At 39.6% G+C, this 26370-nt stretch overlaps 1 protein-coding gene across 2 annotated transcripts in view; it reads right to left on the minus strand.

Moving 5' to 3' along the window:
• The window catches only part of CDH18 (cadherin 18), a 360438-nt gene that overhangs the window by 135963 nt on the left and 198105 nt on the right, over positions 1–26370 (minus strand). For both annotated transcript variants that reach the window (XM_075542989.1, XM_075542990.1), the window contains one exon: positions 4357–4524. In XM_075542989.1, the coding sequence (XP_075399104.1) occupies positions 4357–4524 (168 nt within the window). The remainder of the gene's footprint in view (positions 1–4356; positions 4525–26370) is intronic.

A 26370-nucleotide genomic window follows, 5' to 3' on the forward strand; every position in this document is an offset into this window, starting at 1 on the left:
AAGAGAGAAAGATGCTAAACCACAATATTTAAAATCTCAGAAACTCATAAGGGCAATTCTCCTCTGTCCTATAGGGTCACTGTGAATTGGCCTCAACTTGATGGCGGTAAGTTCATCTTGAGATATAATGCAAACTAAAGGCTATGGCCATTGATCTTCATCAGTAAGTGCTTCAATCCTTCTTCCAATCCTGGTGGCATGTTCTTCTTCAGAGAATACATTTTCTCAGATTTTTGCTCAATATACAGTTTGAAGAAGTATATTGAAAGGATAAAACCCTGGCATACACATTTCCTGATTTCAAATCGCACAATACCCCCTGCTTTTTTTAGAAAGACCAGCTCTATGTTTGTGTACAGTTTCAGCATGAACACAATTAAGACTTCTTGAATCCCCCTTTTCACAGTGTTATCTATAGTTCATCATTATCCATCTGGTTGAATACATTTATTTAGACAGTATGTGAATAATTTCTAAGATATCATTTTCCTCAGCGTAGTAAATAAGAATTTAGTTGTTAGGTAAATGTTGGTCATTCAGGCCTACCAGCCTCTCTGAAGAGGACAGGTGAAGGAATCTGCTTGCAAAAAGAGTGTAACCTTGGTCACTCACTGCATGGTCCAGTTCTATTATTCCCCACAAGTTCAAGTGAGTGATGGATTGCCCCGATGGCCACAGGTTTGGTGTTTTGGAATTCTTCATGATTAGCCATGGGAGAGGAATGTGACAATCTGTTTCCAGGGAGATCGAGAGTCCCATGGGGGCAGTTCTTTCTGCTCTAAAGGGTCACTGTGAGTCAGAACCAATTTAGCTACTGTTGATCAGTTTTTCTTTTTCCCAATAGAAATCTTTCCTTCAAGAATTAGCTTTAAATAGTTTTGGAATAATCTCTTTTTTGTTGTTTCAATACTATGCACAGGTTAGATGTGCAAACCTCATTAATTCATACTCTTTTATAAATTTCTTAAAGTGATTGATCAAATATGGCATATGTGGTCCTTTTCCCATCATTTCTTCTACTGCAGTATAAATGCTAACAATTAGCTGACGTGCATTTAAGAAAAGAATGCGTGGTGAATATAAGAAAAGGGCATTCGGATCATTGAAGCTTGTCTCTTTTAATACCCTTTTCCCCGACCCATGACAGAATTGATTCTCATTACCTTTTGAAAGACCTTGTGTCTTTGCTTCAGCAACTTTGCTAGTTGAGCAAATAATCCATTCCCTAATATTAACCCCAAACCCCAACTGAAAAAAATTCAAATCCATATGATCATTGCATTTCTTTGGGTTGGTTAATACTTTTCATGCACTGATAATGCTTATTTGTGAAAGAATATAGCTATTTCATATGGAATGTACTTGGATGATGCTTTCAGCTAAGAAAAAGAGATGGACATTTCAACAATTAGATGCCACAATGTGTGGATTATCCAGTTTAGCTATCAATAGTGATAAGATTGGCAATATATTTTCTAAATCTTTATTTTAAATTGTTTTTTGCAGATACAGTTTGCATTGAGAATGATAGATTAAGATTAAATTAAAGCAATTTTGGATTTTCTTTCATGGTGTGGCATACATAAAGTACTGAATGGTAAGTTCTGCGTTCTACTCTGCCTGGAACAGTTGCTAATGTTTTTGAAGAGTGAATGACAAATACCACGGTTGCTTGAGTGACACATATAAAGAGAATAATCATCTTGTAGAATCTTCAATGTTTTCAGGGATAATATCTTTAAAATTAGTTAATCAGATACACACTTTGGTACTATATGAATTACAGCACAGCTCATTCATCTTGTAAATTAAAATCTTTCAACTATTGATACAATAAGGGTCTCCATGAGCACTGTAGGTCAGGTAGTAAGTGATTAAACACGAGTTTTGTAGTTCAAGCCTGTCAGCTGCTCAGTGGGGGAAAGATGAGGCGGAATGCTCACATAAAGATTTGCAGGCTCAAAAGCCTTCCTTACATAGAGTCTCTGTGATTCAATAGCAGTGAGTTTGGTTTTGATCTGATTGGTTTTATAAGCATATTTTCTCTCATATTCTGTGAACATGACTTAAAAATTATACTGTATATACTCAAGTATAAGCTTTCTGAATATCCACGTAGGCACCTGTTTTTACCACAAGAACTGCATTAAAAATGCACTCAACTGAGAAACAACAAAGCCCACATGGAAGAAGCACAAGAGCCTGTGAGATCACAAGGCGCCAAAGGGATCAGGTATCAAGCATCGAAGACCAAAAAAATCACAGTATTGTGAATGAGGGGGAGTGCGGAGTGGGGACCCAGGCCCCGTCTGTGGGAAATTGAACATCCCCTTGCAGAAGGGCCATGGGGAGGAGACGAGCCAGTCAGGGTGCCTTCTAGCAATGATGAAAAATACAATTTTCTTCTAGTTCTTGAATGCTTTATGCCCCACTATCATGATCCAAATTCTACCTTACAATTCCAGCTGAACTGGAGGATGTAAACTGGTACAGATAGGAACTGAAAAGCAGGAAATCCAGGACAGTTGATCCCCTCAGGACCATCCTCCCTGGGGCACTGACAGTGGAGAAGTGGGTGAAGGGTGATGTCAGACAGTGTAAAATATGACAAAATAAAAATAATTTATAAATTATCAAGGGTTCATGAGAGAGCGGGTACCGGGAAGGGAGGGAAAACAATGAGGAGCTAATACCAAGGGCTCAAGTCGAAAGCCAATGTTTTGCGAATGATGAGGGAAACAAATGTACAAAAGTGCTTGACACAATGGATGTATGTATAGATGGTGATAAGAGTTGTACGAGCCCCCAATAAAATGATTAAAAAAAGAAAGATGTACAATCAAAGTTGTTAAAAATAACGATGAGTTTAATTATCTAAAAGAAACAAAAATGTGCTAAAAACTTGGCTTATCCTAAGCTAAAACCACCCTATTGGATGAGAGTGTCACAAAAAGGTCATAGAAAAATGTCATTATCTTTCAATTTTAGTTTTCCACAAACTTTAGGAAGCCACCTCATATTTTTTTAGCTTTCTGTTAGAATTTAGAAATTCATTAAGAAATATTAATCAGTAATAATCCAATCCAAAACTATATGCCATTGTTCATAAATATATTCAAAACAGAGTATTTGTGAAAATGGCATGGAGGCCACAACTGACATCACCGTGACCAACCCCAGACCATTGCCACAAGTCACAGTTCAGACATGCCGCCCCCTCAATCTTCCTTTACCCTATTCTGACACTAACCACTCCTCCTTCAGCACTCTACACTGGCTCGATCATCTGTCACCACGGCCACAGCAAACTCACAGAAAATACTCCTAAATACGGGGGTTATCAGGCAAGTTAAAGCTGCTACCACAAGTCAGGATCTTAAGACAGCAAGCATACCACCTTTGGTCCACAGAAATGCCTCTCTTCTGCCAGCAGGCAAATCTCAGTCTCTTAGTCACATAGTGACTTCTACCTTGGCTTCTACCAACATGGGCCAAGACCCCCACTGCTGGCATAGTGCTTTTGTGTTGGCCTGCTAGCTTCAAAGTTGCCAGCTCAAAACCACCAGCCACTTCTTGGAACAAAGATGAGGTTTTCTGCTCCAGTAAAGAGTCACTGTTTCGAAACCCACAGGGGGGAATTTTGCCCTGCCCTACTGAGTCTCTATGGGACAGAATGGACTGAAGGGCAGTGGGTGTGGTCCTTCTAGTTGGACGGGCTCTATACGGTGTATCCCCTCCCTCACTGTCTCCCAGACACTGAAAGGAGATGGTGCCTTTATTTGACTCATACTCTAGGCCCCAGAGTTTGCATCTTCCTGAAACAGACGCTGCAAAACAAATTTTTAGCTCTGAAACAGGTCCTTAGAACCCATTTGATTTAAATTAAGGTAGAGTGATGTCAAACAAACTTTTGCTTTATCAGACTTCCAATTGAGAAAATAGTTTTGCAACGTTGTATGTGCTGGCAAGAGTCAGCCATAGTAATAGTTTGCTTCCATAGTGGGTGGGCTTGTCTCACATGGATACCTATTCTGAGCACTAAAGGATACAATACTTATTATTATGGTGTCCCATCATGTTCTAAATAACATGCATTTTTAATATCTCCTTAAAAACTGTATTAATACATAACCATTTCTGCAAATGCAGGGTGCCATTTCTTAGCACCCCAACATGAGATTTAATGCCACGACGCCCAAGCAAGCTCACACCCTTAACATGGTATCAATTATCCCACGGGAGGTGGAGTCATTGCGTTAGTCTTACTTAGCACAGGGGGCTCACGTAGCAGATAAATAAAATGTAAATGGGGGAGACAGCAGCGACACACACGAAGGATGGGAAATGTGCACGTACTCTGCGGAAACCGTGGTGGGTTGTCGTTGACATCCGTCAGGGTGATGTTCACTGTTGCTGATCCCGAAAGCCCTCCAACTTGGCCGGCCATGTCTTTGGCTTGAATGACCACTGAATAGTGTTCTCTGGCTTCTCTGTCCATGTTATGTAAGGCGGTTCTAATAACTCCTAGAATAATACGAAATATAAAAATGTGAGCTACATGTTAAGGAAGAAGCTACAGAGACACTTTTCTAGAAATGTGTTAAACACAACATGTATTTAAAAGATAGTGTTTCAAAGACACAAGTTAAAACTGTGTCTGAATCACATTAAAAAAAATCTCATGGAAGCATTTGCTTACACACATATCCAAACCCTTTCCATGGTAGAAAATTCAGAAATCATTTTTATGTTTTCCTTAAGTCCCCAAGAGGAAAGTCCAGCACTGAAGCCTGATATGTTGAACATTTTACATGCAACATGTGCTCCTCAGAAGCGGTGGCATTTGACATGGTCATCTCCCTATAAGCAGATAGTGCTTGTCATCTTTACACAAGAGCTTACATAGTTTCCCGGCAGGATTGTCAAGTTTGATGACACAATGTGTTCGAAGGAGCACAGGCACTCAAACAGAGCAACGTTAACATGTGTCAAGACTAAGAAGAGCACTAGCCTTGTCAGAAAGCAATAACAACAGCTAGATCCATCTATATAAACAAAATAAAGTGAGGTCATTGACTCAAATGTCATATGAGAAATCCATATTCTTTGTTCGACAGTAAGAAATAAAAAAAGATATGTAGTGCACATTTTTATGCATGCTTAATTTGATTGACTACAGGAATAAAATCTTGTTTACTATCCACACATGGTTAATCGTATGCATATGCACACAGACATGTGTGTGCATGAACACATGTGTAACTCTGATAACTTTAGATATTGTTGTTTGTAAGTGCTGTCGAGTGACTTCCAACTCACAGCCACTGTGTGCGCAACGGAAAGAGACACTGCTTAGTCCTGCGCCATCCTTATAATTGTTCTTATATTTGCCTCCATTGTTGCAGCTTTTGTGTCGATTAGTCTTGTTGGGGACTTGCCTGTTTCACCGCTCCTCTATTTAATCAAGCCTGACCTCTTTCTCCAAGGACTGGCCTCTCCTGACAACAGGTCCCACATGGCCATGCTTGCCTCTCAGCAGCCTTCTGGCTGTACTTCTAAGATAGATTTATTTGATAGCCTTGTCAAAAACAAGCAGCTTTGGGGTTGGCCTTGGCTCATTGTGTCTACATGTGTGTCTGAGCAGAGCTGCTCCACATGATTTGACAAAATGGTTCACCAGGAATTTCTTCCAAACTTCCAATTTCAACAAATGAAGGGTGTCCAGTTGGGTTCTCGGTTTCGGGTCTGTCATCTTAGTGCTTAGTCATGTCTACCACCCACAGACTCTTAGCTTTCATGAGAAGAGTCTCACGTTTAAAAACTATACATTGAAGCTCGGGCACAAGAGCAGCATCTGGGCCACACCAGCCCAGATGCCCATTCCCAGAGAGGGAGATGGTAAAGTCCTCTGTTTTCTCTTCCCATCACTGTTCAGCCTTTAGAAAACTTTTGTTTTGACTACAAATATTTGAGAAATGCACCCATGAGTTTAATCAATCATTCTATTAGATAACAGTTCAGTTCATAGGACTGCTCTGGTTGGAAGAGTCTCTAACTGCGGTGCCTGCCGTGTGGTTGGAAGAGGCCAGTGAGTGTCTTCTGACTCAGAAGCCCGCGAAACACAGCAGCATGGCCTGGGAGGGCCGTCCAGGCTGTCACCTTTCAGGGAATAGTTTGTCAGGAATTTTCTCCAGTGAGCCGGGAGGGTGGGGGGCGGTAACTGAAAACTTTTGGGCTACTTGCCAAGTGCTTAACCATTGTGTTATCAAGGTTCCTTGGTAACGAATACATATGGCTCTTAAAGCTCTATCACAATCCCTACATCCATCGTGTCCACTATATTTGTACGTATGCTACCATCATCATTTTCAAAACATTTCCTTTCTACTTGAGCCTTTCGTATCAGCTCATTTCTCCCCTTTCCCCCTCTCCCCCCCTCATGAATCCTTGATCATTTACATATTTTTTAATGTATTATACCAACTTGTCTCCCTCCACCCACTTTTCTGTTGTACTATCTCCCTGGGAGAGGGTTATATGTCTATCATTGTGATCGGTTTCCTCTTTCTCCACCCATCTTCCCCGTTGTTGTTGTTTTTAAACATATAACAATAAAGGACTATTTTTTTCATTGAGCTGATTGGTTGTTTAATAACTTTGAGGGGAGAGCCTTAGGCAGGAGAAGAAAAATCAGATCCCATAAATTTCAAGCATTGTGAGCATATAATTGAGGGAGTCCAGGAAAACTTTCCTGAAGCTAAAAAGAAATGAAAATTATTCTTATCAAACAAAATTATAATAATATGATAATAAATGATTTATCTAATTCATGCATATTGAAAGAGCCCCAAGCATCTTTACTAAAAAGAACAATGTCACATCACATGTGATAATTACTTATGTAGGAATTAAATTGAGGTAGAAATGAACAAGCAGAGAAATTATGGAAAAATTTTGTGTTTTCTAGAATTTGGAAAAATAAGATGCTTTTAAATATATATATACTATATTTAAAATATTTTATTTAAAAAATAAGGTGTTTTTTGTAAGTTGTACATCTTAAAAGAGAGACTTGCTTCCAAAAGTTAGAAGTGAGAGATTATTGTCAAGGGTACTGTTTTACAATAAAATCATTAAAACGATGTGTTTCATAATATAAAAATCTAAGAGTAAATTTAATCATCGCATATTAATTTATACAATTTAGATATTCATAATTAATGGGATCCAAGAAGAAACACAGAACATCCCCATGTTTTGAAATTTAATTTAAATCATTTCCCTCCTTTCTTTAATGAAACAGCTACGTCTTGCACTAATAGGAAGAAACTAGTCAGCCACATGTGCTCCTAGGAAGAAGGCAACGTAACCAGAACTAATAAGTGCGTCTCAGGAAGTATTTTCTAAGGATCTCTTTAAACTTACAAGGCACGTGAGACTGTTGGACGCCCTGTTGTACGTACTCTGTGTAGGGTGCATAGGACACTAGGGAGTGTTCTAGTCACACCTCAGTGTGATCCCAAAATACAAAACTCAAATTCTCTGCTATGGAATGAATTCTGGATCACAGCGACCCAACAGGACAGGGTAGAACTGGGCGTGTGGGTTCCCCAACTGTAACCCTTTGGGGGAGTAGAAAGTCTCATATTTCTCCTGAAGAAGAGCTGGTAGTTTTGAACTGCTTCCATGGAGGGTAGCAACCCAACTCCTAAACCACTATGCCATCAGCGCTCCAACAATCCTTCCTAACATGTGGCCCAAAGACGCCTAGTGTCTTGTAAGCTTTGGACATCCACCTGTCCCACAGGATAATGATGAAGCTCTGTTCCTTTAAAAATTCAGAGTTGAATCATGGTCAACTTTGTGACCATGAGTTTCAGATTAAAGCTTAGCTTTCAATGGAACTTTTAAAGAAGATAAACCAAGACACTGAATTATTTATTGAAAATATTATATCAGGAGATGAAAGATGGCATTACCAATCGATCTTGAAGACAAAGCAAAATCAACACAATGATGAATTTGGATGCAAAAGTAGAGGTCCAAGAGAAAAGGTGATATCAAGAGTTTCTGAGAGATTCTGCATGTTCACTTTCTGGAGGGCCAAACAACGATAAAATATGCTTATCATGTGTGTTAGACCAGGTTGACTAGACACACAAATCCAGGGACATGCAAATATGTGCAAGAAAGAGCTTTATATCAAGTGGTAGCTGTCTATCCGGGAAACCTCCAAGCCCAGTCCAACTCCAGTCCGTAAGTCACTCTCCAGACTCATGACCTAGAAGGCAGGACTATCACAAGCCGCTGGGTGCAAAGTCCCCTGGATCCAACGGCGGTGGGCACATCTCCAAGGCTCTTTCAGCAACCAGGGTCCCCCATGTGGAACTGGAAGGCAGAAAGAGGGGGGGTTCCCAGCACCATTGAGCTGTGACCTGATTGACAGGCAGAATACCATCCCTCCACTTTTATCTGTCTTCAAGTTGACGCAAAATTAGATAACTACCACATTATGAGAGCGCTTTGAGAAAATTACCCAAAACCTTCGCAGAAGAATATCTGGAAATGCTTCATCAGAGAGTCCTTCTCCACCCCTGCAACGTTCCTGCTCCTTTGTATCCTCAAACAAGGGCAATTTTGCAAGAGTTTCAGTGAGCAGCCTCAGGGACCTTTAATGGCACATTCTGACTCCTTTTTGCCTCCTAATCTTAGTAATCATTTAAAGTGCACTCATTTTACCCATTTTTCCAATACATAATATAAAAATGATTGCAATCACATGGTTAAATTCCCAGGGCTCTCAGTTTATCAGGACAGACTAACTGACTGGTATCAATGCTTTCAAAAGTGTCTTGAATTTCATGGAGTTTATTCTGAGAAATAAAGTTTATATATCTTTTTATTTTGTCTTTTAAATCTATTTTCCTGAACTTTTGGAAGTTTCCTCATGGATATGAATCTACACTTTATTTACATCTAGTGTACAAACCCATCATCATCCTGAAGATTCAGTCTCCTAAGATGTAGACATTTATAGAAATAATATACCCTGTGTTAGTATCTATTTTCCCAAATATGAAATCTAGTGTTCTCTGTCCATAGTTGGGATAAACTGTATTTAAGCAACCCACATAGAAAATTATATTTAATTTGTTTGGTCCTGATTTTCTCTCTCTCTCTTCCTACTATGTATCCTTGTACCGACTAATTACAATGTAGGTTACTGTTGTCTTCCAAATAAAATCATTAAGGAGATAGACTGTGGGCTTGCAATTAAAACGTTCTTAAACAAAAGAAATAGCGAGCAGTTAAATAAATCCCCATAGACTTATCCATTTGTTTAAAAGTCAGAAAGAATCTCCTCTAGTCCATGCAGGCTGGCTGAGTGGTTATGGCATATTCGCAAGCTTTGTCAGCTATGCCTCCCTAGCAATGTTTACTTTCATATTTGACCAGGAATTGTTGCCTTCTTTTCTCCTGTGATGCTGGGTTGAATCAACAGGATGTGATTACCCGTGTATCATTTTGTTTTGTTTCTTATTACTTTCTTGGTAAAACGACTGTAGGTACCCCACCACCTGCAAATTACCTTCTGACTACTGCTTCCCAATCACCCTGATATGTAGGCGCTTGTAACGGAGAATTACTCTCTGCTGAATACAAGTTCATAACATTGAAAACTTGGCTGTGGTTATAAACATTGCTTGTTGAGCCCGGCTCACCAGCCCGCTATATGTTTACGTTTCCTGGCTAATGATATTTATATGGCAAGAGCTCCTGTAGAACGCTTTCATAACCTTTCTGCTCAATAGAAAAATCTAAGATTAGAATGTACAAATGTGATCCATTAGATAGTACCTCAGAAGACTACAAAATAAAAATGCCTGCTAGAAATTAGACCAGAAAAGAGCCCTGTTTCTAAGGTGCATTCAGCACTGAGCAGCTAACATCAAACATGGCAGTGGGATTCAAGTGTCCCAGCGACTTTACAGCAGAAACAAGAAGCAGTCTGCTCCCCTAAAGAGCGAGAGTCTTCGAGACCCTGCGGAGAAGTTCTACTCGGTCATACAGGCAGTCCTGCGTCAGAATGGACTGCATGGCAGTGGAGTGGGAACAACTTAGAATCCACACAGCAACAAAATCAAACGTCACGGTACCCACCTGCATTTCAAAGAGGAATTGGAATTTCTTTCCATGCCTAAATTACACATGTGCCCTTATGCTCAATTGCTTGTATTTTGCTTCTTAATTGGCTTGATTGCTTATTTATTCATTTACTCTCTATTGTGTTATAGAAAATATAACATGAGACCCACAGTGCTATCATAATGGAGAACATGGGCCATCAAATATCTGAATCATATGGAATGTGGATTATCATGAAGGACAGTATCTCGGACCATTTATTATAATTACTACCCATTGAGCTGTTCTCCACTTGGTTGACAGTTCAAAACCACCGTCAACTCTGTGGCAGAAAGACTGGGCTTTCTACTCCTGTAAACAGTGACAGACTTAGAGAGCCACAGATGGTTCGTTATGAGTCAGCATTGACTCAATAGCAGCATATCTATAGTTTTTACTATTGAATAGATAATGCTGGATTAGCGGGTTCCTATGTTTTTAAATAAGATGGGTGGATAGAGATGCTATGGATCATAACAGATTCTGGATATTCTTGAGCAGAACGGACTTTCCAGAACACTTCATTGTGCTCGGGCTGAACTTGTCCATGGGTGAAGAGTCAGTTTGGGCAACAGAACAAGGGCATCCTGTGTGTTCAAAATCTGGTCAGGTGTGTGTCAGGAAGGTTGACTCCTTTTTGATTCTGTCTGCTGAGAAAAGCCGCAGAAAGCCTGGGTTGCCTGAAGAACTACAAAATCACACATGGTTTATTAAATGGCAATCAGTGTGTGTCCTTACTTTCCCCAACAGCTTTAAAAAGATAATGTGATGTCCATGCCTTTCTTCATTGAGGTAGAACAAACAAACAGACGACCCATCAAATCTAGATTGTGTCTATCAGAAACAGGTGCAGAAGTCTGTATTCCTCTTCATCATCGATGAAGGTGGGCTTGATGAATTTCTGCTTTGTAAAAAGCCTGTGCCACAACGGATTATGAAAAACAAAGCTGCTAACAGGCCAAAAAAACTCAAAGATGTTCAGACACAATCGTGATCAAAATGCATGCACATGAAGCCAGCTTTCTGAGTTCTCTAAACAGGGCTGGTGAAATAAACCCTCCGTGGGAGGGAAAGAGACTTGAGCAAAGGCCCTTATCAAAGAAGTGCCTGCTATCCTGGCCAATTGGTAGGGCAATGTGGCTTCCCTTAGACATGGAGAGGGGGGAAGAGTAGAGATCAAGTGCTCCTGATTAAAATACCCCCTCAACATTTCTACTTTCTGTACCTCACATGACTAAAGTTATCTTGTTGACCTTGCAGAGAGTGCAGTTTGACTAAAAGGAGACTTTGCTACCTGTTACTGACCGCGCCTACATGGAGCTATGATATCTCCACAGCTACATCTACACGTGTGAGACTCTACGTTTTCAGTGGGCAATGGACTCAGCTTCAGGTTTGAGGTTCAGCTTCAGGTTTCAGATGTTTTGCTGTATTTTTGCTATTGTTTATTTTATTCTTTTTAAAAACTGTGTTGGCTCTTGTATGAGACTGACTTCTTAGAGTTAAAAAGAAACAACAGCAAATATTCAGCTTGCACTATGACTCTGGAATTGACCACCATCAATTCGCGGGAGGAGACATTTTTAGGGCTTAGCAGAGAGATTCACTCCTTCCTCCTCAGCACTTGCTCTCTTCCTCTCCGTAAAATTGATGGGAGACTTTTTATTTCTTCTGAAGGGAAACAGAAGAAGAATTCACTGCTTTAAATACAAACAGTGACTTGGACACTCCTTTTTTAGATAGACCTCACTGCCTGCTCCCCCAACACGCTGGTAGCAAAAGCTGAGAATGTAACTCACTTTTTCCAGCTGATAAAATAGTGAAGCTATGAAACCTGTATTCTAATACAGAACTTTGTGATCCTGTCGAAGTTCTTTCTAATTTACCATCATGGTGGTAGGAATTGAATTGCTCCCACCCCAAAACAAACCAACAAACAAACAAAAAACACGTGCTATAAACCTTATCCCCTATGCTTGTATATGTAATCCCATTTGAGAAGTTATTTTCTTTGTCATCATATTGAAGCAGTTTACTGTTCAGTAAGCCAATAATTAATTTCTTTTGCGATGTCAGTGTTGATTGAGCAAGCATCCAAGACAGGAAGCAGAGATGACAGCAGTGATGAAGGGATGGCACGTGATGATCGCCAAGGAGCCAAGGGAGAGACCCTGAAGGAGACGAGCCCCTCTCACAGGGCACACCGAGCGAGGAATTCTGAATTTTAGCTTGCTAAGCTATGTGTCCTGATGCTACAGTCACTACAGGACGGGTTGCAAACATCCAGGTCAGCAGTTTGAAAACACCGGTAACTCCATGGGAGAGAGATGAAGCTTTTCTACTCCTAGAAAGTATCCCGCAGGGGACGATCTACCCTGTCCCCTAACTATGAGCTTGAATGAACTCAATGGTGGTGAGTTTGAGATTCTTGAGGTCAGTGCTGAGGAAATACATTTCTGTTTATTCAGGCCACCACTTGCGGTATTTCTGTGATAGCGACACTAGACCACTGGAACAAGTTGTATAAGCACCAGTGATCAAACCATCGAATCATGTGTAGCCCATAATGGATGCCTCAGTTAGTTTTAGAAACAAAAATAGAAATATCCCCTTTGTAACTTGAAGCCAGCCATGGAGAAGCTATTTCACCGCAGCTATCAACGAGGGTTAGCAGGTTAGTACTTGATTGATTATTGTTTTGGTGACTCTGCAGGCTTGACAAAGTCATAGAGAGAATATGCCTACAGCAGAATAAATTCAAATGAGCTGTGTCTGTACTCATATCATGGCTATCATTTCAACCTATATTTATGTGTACTTTTAATATAGGCAAAAACCTCACAAACATACATGAAAACCATATTAATTTGCAAATGACATCAGTAACTTCTTTGCTGAACTGGAAAGTCATCAAGCATTTATGTGCAGACAATTTTTTTCAAACAATCATTGAGCTTCACCAATAAGTTGGGTATGTAAGAACGAGTAACAAATATCAGTATGTGCACTTCTTTTGCTAAAATGAGTTGCTTTTAGGAAAATTTTAAAGAAGAATATTACATATAATAATTATTGGTTAACTCTAAGCTACTTATCCTTTGACAACACTAATTTATAATAAACATAAGCTCATAGCCAGCCACATATATGTCCCATTTTAAATAATTGACCAACCTACAGCTAGAAGCTTTTGAACAAAGGAGTAACATTATTTGATTTAGTTAGTATGATTGCTTTGATATTTATGTTGGGACCAGACTGTCTGGAATAAGAATAATAACAAGACCAGTTAAGAGATTATTATAATAAAAGCTACAAATTAAATGAGGAGATGCGGTCTATTCTTGACTTATGTTCATCTTGTTATTACTTGGTGTCAAATCAATTCCCTCCCATAACAACCCTATCCAAGAGAACAGATCCCTGTCTGGTCGGATGTCATTGTTACAATTGTTCTTCTGTTTGAAGCCATTGTTGCAGCCTCTGTGTCGATGCATGGTGTCCAGGGCCTTTCTCATTTGTGCTGCCCCTATACTTGACCAAGTGGAAGGTCAGCTGTGCTCCTGGAACATGGACTGCCGAAAGAAAAAACATATGTGTCTTGGAAGAAGTACAGCCAGAATGTTCCTTAGAGGCAAGAATGGAGAGACTTCATCTTGCATACTTTGGATATGTTGTCAGGAGAAATCAGTCACTGCAGATGGACATTATATTTGGTAAAGTAGAGGGTCAGGGAAAAAGAGGAAGTCCTGCATGGAGATGGGTGTACACAGTGGCTACAACCAGGTGTTCACACAGAAGAACAATTTGGAGGATGGCCAGGACTGGGCATAGTCTTGTTCTGTGTGGCGCACGGTCACTGTGGGTTGGAACTGACTTGAGGACATCTAACAGCAGCAACAACAGGGGGGTTAAAATGTTTGCATCCCAATCTGGACCCCGTGCCCCCTCTAGTAATTAGTAACCATAGCTTATGAGGCTATGAATAATAGTATGAAGAGAAATGGCATTGCATATATTATCAAAGACAATTTATTCTGATTTATTTGGAAATACAATGCTATCTGTGGTTTTGATTCACCTCAAGGGAGAACAGTGAACACAACTATGATTCAAGTTGACTCCGCAACCCATTATCTATTGGTGTCAAACAAGCGAAAGAAACATGCTTCAACAATAGATGTAAATGTGTCATACATGTAACATTTAAAGTTATGGATGGCACTGTATAGAAGAGACTAAAATATTGAGTTATCGTGAATTAGGTTCTGCTTTATTGGGAAGCACCTACGCAATCTTGTAAGTTCTCTGTCTACCACAAGTATGTACCCAAATGTAGACCAAGTCCCCACACCATGCATGCCACCTGTGACTATGATGTGTTGATCTGCCACCAAGCAGGCATTAGTGAAAGTGTCCTTGATTTCCCATTTCCCTTTGTGTTCTGCGTATCAACCAGTCCTTGAATACCATGATGGTCTAATGCTATTATCATCAGGACAATATATCCTCATTTTGGCATGTTCTTCTCCCATTTAATAAATATTTTCTTAAAAAATAGATCACTATAACAATGAATCAGACTTATGTGACTAGAGGAAAGAAAGAAAAAAGAAGCCACAGTGATCCCTGGGAGAGACGGTGAGCAAGAACGTCTGGCATTTTGAAAGTAAATGATGAAGTATTTTAAGGAAGAGAGACTGGTCCAGCGTGGCAAATATTTCTGCTATGTCAGGTTTAATGTGGCCTGAGCATTGTGTAGAGTTAGCTGGAGTTGGGGACATCCATTAGGAAGACAAGGCAGTCTGACCTAAACTTTTTAACAGTGGATGTGAATGGAGAGAAGGGTTGATGAGGCATTTTGGAGAATGTTTCAGGACAAGAAGATTAATTGGAAATAGTGGAAGGGGAATACAGGGATTCAATTGGCTGTCAGGTCTTTGACTTCAGACAGAAGTCGATGCAGAGACCCACTGGGATAGAAGGGAAAAAATGCAGCTTCGGAGGTGAAGAGAGTTAACGGTTGGTTTTGGTGACATTAAAATATTTATAATTTAAAAGATTGATGAGCACTTAAACATGTAACACAGTAGCAAGCTCTGTGTTGGTGAGTCAAGATCACGATATAGATAAGAATAGAGATACACTCATGATCACTCAGCAAGGTAGAAAAGCGTGTCACTCACGATCACAGTTAAATTCCTAAATTATTCTGTATAATTTCTCATTCCCTGAATCTTACACTCAAAAATTTCAATCATGAAGTGAAAGTATTCTGCAGAAAGAAAGCAAGTAAAAATAATCAAGTGAATTTGAAAAGTAAGACAAAGAATCATTTTGAGCAAATATAATAATCCTTGAATTTTTCCATACACATCCTTATTGGCATAGTGGACTGAATTATTCCTTTCTCATAGCAAGGTACATTTCAGAGTCAATTCAAAAGGGTGATGACATGAAATTTGTATTCTCTTGCATTACATAAGGCTTATTTAAAGAGCTCTGTGCTTTATGAGCTTAGGAAACACAAGGTTGGTTGTTCAAACCCAGTAGCCACTCTGGTGAGGTTTTATGCTCAGCGAAGGATCTCTATCTTCGGAATCCCACACAGGTAGTTCTACTTCATTGGAAAGGGGCGGTATGAGTCAGAATCAACACACTGGCAGTAAGTTTGTTATTTTTTTTGGCTTGGTTTGCAAGGGTCATTTGGAGCTGTTGACAAAAATTGATCAAATTTCTTAATGTAGAGGAGAAAGCTTTATAGATATAAACTAATTTAAAAAGACAGATAAAAATGTGATGTTCTTAAATGGCTAATTGAAACTGCCCTTTCCTTCCCAGACTTGTGCCTCTGCTTGATCAGATGTGGCAAGGTGACTTCTCCGTTGTCAAGCTAGATCCTAGATCACAACTACCTACTAACACTACGAGAATTCATGACTCGGCCTTATTGTAGAGTCGTATTTTCAATCCTATATTTATATTTCCAGAAGCATCTGGCTTTTCTTCAGATGGCCCAGAATCCTATAGTTTGTGGTAAAGGCTCTCTGAATCTAGTGCTGAGGCCTTTTGGCTGCACTCATAAGCCCTATAGCACTTCCCTATTTCGAGTCTGAGAAGTGGGACCAGGCAAAAACAATAAGGTACTTAAAACATAAAGACTTTAATTAATGAAAGAAAAAAATGCAGGCTTAATATAAACATACAGTTCCTGGGATATATTTGAAAATTCTTTGCATAGACTAATTGAATACCTGCAAAATCAGGTTATTATAGTGCAAGAAAAAGTAACAGGTTAAAGGAAGCAGAACTGAAATTGAAAGGGAATTAACGTGGCAGATAATGGCTGAGGCAGAAAAGCTAAGGAAGACATTGATTTAGATAGTATTTTTCCCCATTAAAATCACCCTAGAAGTCGTATCCCTTTTGTTGATTTAGCATCTTTCTTTGCTTATTTTAACGCTGCTCACTCTTGGAGTTCCAAAGAACCTATAAATGTCTCTCCCCAGATTCAAGGTCCATTTGTCAAAGTTACTGCAGGAGCTCTCCCAGCAGGAGGCTAAGCATCATGCTCTGCAGAATTTTGCTTTCAGAAATCATTCTAAAGGGAATTCATGAAAGTGGGAGCTCCCGAAGGAAGCACAGGTAAGCCATCAGACTGAATTTGTCCACGCAGGTGGATAACTACTAGGATGGAGAAGCTGCACTAATTTACAACATTTGCATATCTCCTATTAAATCAGAAACAAGCAAAAAATAAGTTACTAACAGTCATCTCAACTTTAATGCTAGTGTACAAAACCAATTATTCACCCTCGAAAAGCCTGACCAGCTGACTATTTCACTCAAATTGCTTATTTTTTCTTTGTTGTTAAAAAACAGGTTTACATAATATACATTTCTAAAGTTATCGTTGCTGTGGGTGAGTGGCAGGCCAGAGAACAGCTGATATGATGAGTTCATATCGATTTAAAGAACAGGGGATCTGTCCAGTCACTGGGAAATATCTTGCTTGGTAAAGAACAGAGTCAGTCAAGAGGAAGGTTTCTCAACAAGAGGGGTGGACACAGTAGTTACAACGATGAGCTCAGACAGATGATAATGAAGAGCAAGCAGGTACAGGAGCAGGTAGTGGTGACACATGGCTCTGTGAGTCAGACCCAACCCAACTCTTCCATAGTTCCTGTGAAACCCCAAGGGCAGCATAAAGAAAATTGGTTGGCCTCTTCTTAACTTTGAGGTCAGAGTCTAACCACCACAACAATAAGCATGCCATCAATCCTGGATAGATTGTGATGGTTGCTGTTGTTGTTCGGTGCCTTCTAGTTTGTTCAAACTCAGAGCAACGCTGCACATAACAAAAAGACACACTGCCTGGAGCTACACCAGCCTCCATATTGCCCCTAGGCCGGAACCCATCGTGGCAGCCTGGACGGCCATCTATTTTGTGGAGAGCCTTCCTCTTTTTCTGTGCCTTTCGACTTGATCAAGCATGATGTCCTTTCCCAGTGACTGGGCTCTCCTGACGACATGTGGAAGTATAAAAGACCAAGTCTTGGCGTCCCTGACTCAAAGGAGCACTCTAGCTGTACTTCTTGCCAGAAACATTTTTTGTCCTTTAGGCAGTCCACAGTTAACTGTTTGTCCTTTTCTTCTTCTGCCTCTAGCTTTTGAAAGTGATTGCTTCCCATCATTTGCTTAAAAAACAATCAGAATCATCCCTATATAGGCAGATATGTAAATCCATATATATGCAGAAGTGACCTTATTTCTCACTTCTATTAGTTTCAACACACTTAATATATGCTGTAAATCTTCAATAGTTTATGCCTTCATTATGCCATCTAAGATTCAAATGATTCTTAAATCCTCTTTGTTTCCCAATTGCCTTTGAAACAATAATATCGGTTCTCTTCTTCAATGTGAGAAATCTTTTATATTGTAATCTCCCTGCTGTAGAAATTTGGCAAGGACACTGTTGCCAGTTATTTACAATAAACAAAATTACTCAGGGCTTTGTTGAAAGACCTAGAGAGCTTCCTTGTAAGGAACACAATCATTTCTTATGTTCCTAAGTTCTGATGTGCACCTTCTGAACTAATGAAAAGATAATAACAATTGTCCAATGTGTGCAATCAGAAATCATTCAGAAGCATCATGCAGTAGATTGAATTATGCTCCCCTCACATCATTTATTTTAAATTCTTAATTCTATACCTGTGCACATGTTCCCATTGGGGAAGAGTAATTTATTTGTGATGCGAATGAGGTTAAAACAATATAGGATGTGTCTTAAGTCAATTGCTTTTGAGATATAAAATAGCAGAGCATGCACACTCAAAGAGCAAGATTAACTAGGAAGAGATTTTACATAAGATCCCCAAGGAAGGCAGAAATTGAAGAGACTAATATCTTTTTCCAAAACAAACAGAAGTCTTTTTCTGGAGCCAGTATTCTAATTGAAGGTTTGTATCCTAATCTGTAAGAAAATAAATCTGTCTCATAATGCTACCAATTCGTGGTAATTCTGCCACAGTAACACTTAGAAATGAAGACTATTAATTCCATGACAACTCCCTTGTTAAGGAACTGTTATAATGATGCCCTGTTCGCCTTTGATGTTTGGGGGCATTTACTGTACCTTTTACTATTTTTATAACTTCATGTTTTAGATATTAATTGTTTACTTTAATCCCTGGGAGTTTCCTTCACTATCTTGGTAGATTGATTTACATGAATGGCAGAATTTACATTGTGGTATAGTGAGGGTTTAGAAGGCTGGAGTCAGCTGTTTTCATTTAAAACTGGGCTCCACCATTTCCTTGCCTAATATTTTTCCACTTTAAAATGAAAATGGAAATATTACCTACTTTACTTGATTCATGTGAATTTATATTAGGAAAAACACAAAAAACATTTACAGCAGTGTCCTTCCCATAGTAAATATTCAATAGTTGCCCACTTCATACAAATCCTATTTACAATTTTCAATTTTACTCAAAAGCAGGTGTCTATTGCTTTTTCAAAGCTTGGGCAAGCCAAATATGTACAATTTCTGAACTGTTCTCTGATTTTTCTTCCATTAGTGATTTAAGAATGGTGATCTATGTGTTTAGTGTTGTCTGCGCCTCAGCTTCAGCTACGGCTCGATCTGTACCTCTGGAGGCTTGTGTTTTTCGGTTAGCAATTCCATTTGGAAATGCACTCTGAACTGTTTTCCACAGGTTGGCGATATGAAATTTACCTGTACCAAATGTACAGTCATTTTCTCTTTATTCTTTTGGTTTTTCAATCTACTGACCAAAATACTTGGGTTCTCAACACCCAAGGCAGCCTCCCTTATTTCTCGAAGGGTCATCTGCAACCTTATTATCAAGTCATCCCCTGCTATCATGAGCCTTACCTGTGCAGTGTGCATGTCGGTGACATTAGGATGGGGGTCACCCTTTGCAGAAACTCGTGGTGTCATCTGGCACCTCCCATACACCTACCCCCAGGAGGAGAAAACACGCAGTAGTTTTTGGTGTTAATGTTACTTATAAATCATAATTCCCCTATATTACTTAGTGTCATGGAACTAGTAGTGACATGATTAGCAAAAATTGAAAGTATGCCTTTGCTTTACAATAGCATGTGCCTATAAAACCAGGTGATTCAAAACATTGTAATTGGCTAATACAGAAAGCTCCGAAGGTTCAGAAAGTAAATTAACATAGAATATAAATAGGAGTCCTGGTTGTAATTATGTGCTGAGCTGCTACCAAAAGAGGCAGCAGTTTAAAACCACTAACTGCTCCACAGGGAAAGCATGCGGGTTGGCCTCTCTAAAGAGGTCCAGTCTCTGCACTCTACGTGGGGCAGTTCTACCCTGGTTTATACCGTTGTTCCGAGTTGGGATTCACTCGGTGGCAGTGAAATTGTTTGACTTTCTGAGTACATTACAACACAAAATATGGGTTCACAAAACCATGTTCTTTTGGTTGTAACTAATGTGGGTGCTGGAGAATCCACTTAGACTCATAGCATCTATCTACAACAGGTCAAAACACTATTTGTTCTTGTGACAGCTTCACAATCATTGCTGTGTTTGAGCCTGTTGTTGTACCCACTGTGTTAATCCATATAACTAACTACAGTTACACTTTTATATTAAGAAATACAGTTATAGTGAAGGACTGCAGACATATTTATACACAGCTGTTTGTTCTCACCCCCCCTGACAATGTGAGCCAGACCCCCACATGTGCTGCTGCATATCAAGATAGAGGTGCAATTTCATTAATTACTTAAGATGACCTTTTCAAGCTATAGTCTGTCATACACAGAAAAATAGGTGTTTGGCCCAGTAAGGGCATTGGATCATTTGGTAAAAGTGCAAATAAGAGGTATGGAACCTCTAACAGGGTGGAGCTATATGAATAAGGATTACGAGCATTATTGTGGGAATCAGGCCGTTTTGCCACGGTGCTGGCAATGCATAGGAAGAAGAGGGGATCTGGCTATCACAAAAAAAAGAGGAAAAGAGAGGGCAGAGAACCTTTGGAACTAAGGTGTCTACTAGAACAGGAGAAAGAGCGAGTCAATAGCAAAGGGAATGAGCAGCCATACAGAGAGATTTAGGCTTTGAGCTTCCAGGCTCATGGAGAAAGAAAACGAAGCTTCCTTGGGAAGGAGGCTTGCTGGTGGAATCGGGCATCCTCATAAGCTTGGTGAAATTAGGCTTGCTGATCAAAGGAGATATAGTGATTGACTTTGGACTGGGCTAGGTAGGGGAGTGTTGTGCCCCTAGCCACTTACTGGCAGAGTTGAAGAGCTCTGTGACACTTGCCAGAGCATGCTGAAGACCCAACGGGAAAGTCAGGGACCAGAGAGAAAACTCCCTGTCAGTACAACTTTGAAGCGGCTATCCTGGTCCAAGAACTGCATCCCGAGCATCCTTGTGATGAGCTCCTTCCCTTATCAACCCCGTCTTTGTGAGTATTAACTGTGAGCCTGGTGTTGCCCTTGTAACCAGCCACTGAACACGGAAGAGAAGTAGAGTGTTGTGGGAAGGATGGCTGGAATCAGAATTAGTAGAAGGTTTGCAGGCTGGAGGCACGTCCGACCTCCCTCCTGCAGGACTCCTGTTGGGGTGTTCTCCCTTTCCCTGGCAACTAGAGGAGTGACAAGAATTCAGACTAGAACTACATGCCAAGCATTAGCATAGATGGGCTTTTTATGTCCATTTCACTTAAACCTCTTCTGATGCAGGATTTTACTTGTGAAAACATTGGGCGAACACCCAAGCTATTTTCCCTATCTTCCCTCTCCAGTTTTGGTGGATATAAACTCCCTTCGCAGTGTCCTACCCATCCTGTTCTCCCTAGGTGCAGATCTCTCCTTTGGGACAAGATGCATGTTTTGATTTCTTAGTACTGTTAAAGTAAAAAATAGCATCATGGAGAAAACTTTTAAAAACCATTAAAATAAATGCAGGCACTTTTATTCAGAACACGGCACTGGTTCTCCGTTAGACCTGGGGGATGGCCTCTTTCCCTTTCTACAGAGCTGGCTCTTTGGGAATGATCCAGGTGCCAGCCATCATCCTTATTCTGTGAGCTTCTGTTCTGTTCTTTTTACATCTCCACATTTCTCACGCTTGAGACATGCCCAATGATGGCATGCCCTCCGTAACATAGCGAAGCTAACAGCATTTCCAAAGGATGCAGCAGCCGCAAGTCTGGGCATTCGGGTAGCTCGTAGGACATTTTGTTTTCCTTTGGATGTGGGGGAGACACTGTCAATCCATGACAGGTCTCTTGCTCGTACAATGTAGTCACTGCCCTCCAGATCCACCGAGGGTCAGTCTGTAGAGTGGCAGTAATTCCATTCCTATGTGTCCTTTTCAGAGGAAATGGAGAAAAGTTTGCAGTGGTCAAATATTGCATTCTATTTGGATCCACAATCAATGTCCATGGAAGCAGTTGTTAAGAAATCGATTTATGTACTGCCTTGGGAAAACTGCACCAAACCTTGTAAAAAGTGTGAAAGAGCAAAACTGTGTGAACCAAGGTACAATAAGGCTTGATAACCCAAGCCATGATGTGTTCAATCACCTCATGTGCATGTGCAAGGAACTCTAAAAAATAGTTCATTCGTTTGAATCACGCTGTTGGCAAAGACTATTGAATTGATTGTGGCTGCCCAGAAGGAGGAGAAAGAAACTTATTCTCTTGCTTAGAAGAAATATAGTCAACATTTTGTTTAAAAACGAGGACGATTATACTGACTCTGTAGAACTAGCGTTATACTTACGCTATAAAACTATGATACTTTAGACACGTTATTCTTAGGAAGTGCCAGTCCCTGGAGAAGGACATCAAGCTTGGTAAAGTAGACGGTCAGCAAAAAAGCAGAAGTCCTTCAAGAGACAGACTGACTCATTGGCTGCCACAGTGCACGCACACACCGCAGCAGTTGTATCAGGCGGTGCTTTGTTCTGCTGTACAAAGGTTGTTATGAGTCAGATAGCAAGCTAGCTAACAACAACAGCGACCACATACCCTCATCCCTGTGATGCTCATTTTCTCCATAGTTGATTTATTGTCAGCATAGTTCACATGGTTGTACTGCAATCAAACAATATTCATAATAAGATCAAGACATGGCCCTAATTTCTATCTGCCAACAAACATTAAATGTGGCCTATTTATCCCAGTTGCATTTTGCATTCAAACAGAACACAGTTCTAACAAATTAAAAATCACCAACATAATTCAGTTGCTTCATTTAATGAAGTCATTAATTCAGTGAGCACTGATTAGATCATTCCACATGTTATGTGCAGAGACTAAAAATGGATAGAAAAAATAGTTCCAGGACAATTGTTTTCACAATGTAAATAATGTGGCATGTTTCCTTTTCTAGAGCATAAACAAGTTAAGTGCATAACATTAAAAAGTTAGGTAAACCCAGGTTATTTCAAACACTCATTTCTTTTTATTATTTAGAGAATAAGGCATTTTGGGTCTTTGAAAGGTGTGTGTGTCAGTGAACATGAGTGGGAAAATCCCTCTATACAATATTGGAAATATGGCCCCTGACTTGACCAGTCGAGATGATCAGAGGTGAATGTTAAGACAAATCTCTTCTCCCTGAAGGACCCAGATAGGAATTTAAGTTCAGCGGAAAAAGCTATTCGTTTCATTGCTAATTCTATATGAAACTACGGTAGTTTTGCAGAACTATTTAAAGTGAATAAGGAATGTGAGTTCTAAAACCGACATTTTAATACTTGAATTATGATTCTTTTAAATTGGGAAAAATGTCATTTACTTCTCACTCCATTTCCACACTTGAAATCGAGGCAGCTGAACGAACAATGCCATGGCTAAGGATGTGGGTGCTTTAAAGAAAGCGCATTTGCTCATTTGTTGTGGAGCGCATTCTATCTCATGGTGACCCCTTGTGTTCAGAGCAGAACTATCTTCCTTAGTTGAGAACTTGACGGCACAGGCTGCTGGATGTTTTATTTTCCAACACTCCAGGATGGGTTTGAGAGGCCCACCTATGGGTCAGCATTTGAGCACAAATTAGAGGTTACATGTTGGTCTGAAAGGTCAGCAGTTCGAAATCATCCGAAGTTCTGCAGAAGAATGACTGGATTTTCTGCTCCTATAAATAGTCTCAGAAATGTGCAGGCACAATTCTACTCTGTCCCATAGGCGCACTCGGAGTAGGCAGCCACTCAATGGCAGCGAATGAGGAACCTGCCACCTGAAGGAGGATTGCTGGAAACCAAACTTAGCTCCCGTTGATGGAGTCTTAAGGTAATGGCTTCTAGGTGAACCAGTTTTCTCCATTGGGAAAAATGTGACCAGGTGAATTCTCATCTCCTCACAGTGCATGAGTAAAGTACTTAGAAAACTTGAGGAACATACACAACATTACAAGAAAAAGGAGCATTGTTCTGTTTGCTTTGATCATTATTGGTATGATTGTGTTATTGGAAGGACTCCTTGTAGTGGGACATAGTCTTCTCTAGAAAAGAGCTGGAATAAGAATTGATTACACAATTTTGGTAAAGTTGACATGGTTTTGTAAGAGAAACAATGTGTATTTCAATTTGACATACGTGATAACAAGAAAGGATGTTTATATATATTACTAATTTACTGATTAAGACAAATACAAAAATATATGTAAAAATATATATTAGCTAATAAATATTCAGTGATTTTCTACAGAACGTAACTGTTTGCCTTTCCTTTGTTTTACCAGAGAAAGTGAACCAATATAGCATGTTTATTACTTTCAGGAGGAGGACTACCAAACCACAAGTGTCGGTGGACCTTTTTATATTAAATTACTGCCACCATTGCAACATAAACATAGCATACAAGACACACTTACTGATGTTTGGTCAATTGCCCATGTTCCTTAAATGGCATATAAAAATGTCATATGTAAAAACTCATGCAACTCATAAAGTAGACTTTTCTTGCATCCAACTATTATTCAATAATGTAGCTTCTGTGCTATTTTTCTTACGACAAACGCCTGGAAGCCCAAGAGACGTGCGAGCAGATTGCTTTACAAATCCTTTATAATTAAGGACTTATCTTGCATTGGATCCTTGAAAACATATGCAGCAATTTGAAGGTGTCTTATTAATACATGATTAAGATACGTGATTAAGATCTATTTGGACCACACACAGTACTCCTAAAAGACAGATTTTATTATTTATCTGTTGTATTTTGCATTAGAAACTCTCTCTGAGCAGGATTTTGAAAGGAGAGTTCACTGATAATGCTTAACAAGTTCAAACAAATTGTATTGAATATAATTCTTCAAAATAATTGTTTTGCGATGTAACAATCATTTTTATGTGCTTTGGCAAAGGAAAATGGACCTTCCAATTAATTTTTAGGGAAACTATGTATTTATTACGGCTGATGACAGCAACTGAAAGTTTCCTGAAAGTAAAGAAGAATTTTCCTCTTATTAAACTGCCAATGAATTGTGAAATATTACCCATAAAACCCCGATTTGCTGAAATGGACCAGACTCAATCGATGGTTTTCAATTACTAAGTTAAAAATCTTCCCCTGATTTTTATATAGTCTTATTCACTAGGGGCACTAAACACTAGCAAAGAGTATTATAAGCTGTAGATTCATAACTACACCACGTTTGGGAGCTTAATAAATTTTAACCAGCTTCTCAATGGCTTAAAAATCATGCACATTTCCCAAAAAGACACGACATTTTATTTCCATGTAAATAATATTGTATGTAAAATACTCTGTTTTCTATATTAGGAACTGTTATCTGCAAACTTTATATTAAGTGTATAAAATATGTATTTTGTTATAAATGCTAATAATTAACTTTTAAAATATCTGACTTCAATTTTCACATACCCTACTGTCTTTAATCCACACATAAATTCAAGCTAAAATGGTTTCCTTCAGCAGTGGAATTAGAATACCAAAAAGGAAAAACACGTTCCCCTTTTCTCTAGCTGAAAAAAAGAGAATTATTTCCAACACTGGGTGGCAATACTGAAAGAGTCTAAGGTTGAACTATTAAATGGTGCAGACAACATCAAAAGAAAATGGTAAGAACACATAGTTACTCCACCAAAATATGCACCGAATGCATCGGCCAAAACCAGGGGCCCAGGAATTGATGGAATACCTACTGAACTGTTTCAGTAAACTGAAGAAGCACTAGAAGCTCTCCCCCATGGCAGAGATTTTGGAAGACAGCTACATTGCCCACTGACTGGAAACGTTCCATATGTGTGCTAATTCCAAAGAAATGTGACCCAGCAGCATGCTTAAACTACAGAAAAATATCGTCGATATCCCACCCAAGTAAAATGTTACTTAAGATCATCCAATAAACAGCTGCAGGAATAGATTGACAGGGACCCGCCAGAAGTTCAAGGCGGATTCAGTAGGGGTGGGGTAGAAGGGCTACCATTGCTAACCCCAGGTGGATCTTGGTTGAAAGGAGAAAACTGTTGACCTGTGTTTCGGTGGCTATAATAAAATGTGGATGAGCGTGGGAAGCATGGGCATTCAAGAACAGGCCATTGCAGTGAGGAGGAAATTACACATGGAGCAAGACGCAGTTGTGTGAACAGGGAAAGAGAATAATGCATAGTTCAAAATCAGGAGGGACTTCCAGATGGAGTCC

This window comes from Tenrec ecaudatus, chromosome 2 (genome assembly GCF_050624435.1).
Source record: "Tenrec ecaudatus isolate mTenEca1 chromosome 2, mTenEca1.hap1, whole genome shotgun sequence".
Classification (NCBI taxonomy): Eukaryota; Metazoa; Chordata; class Mammalia; order Afrosoricida; family Tenrecidae; genus Tenrec; species Tenrec ecaudatus.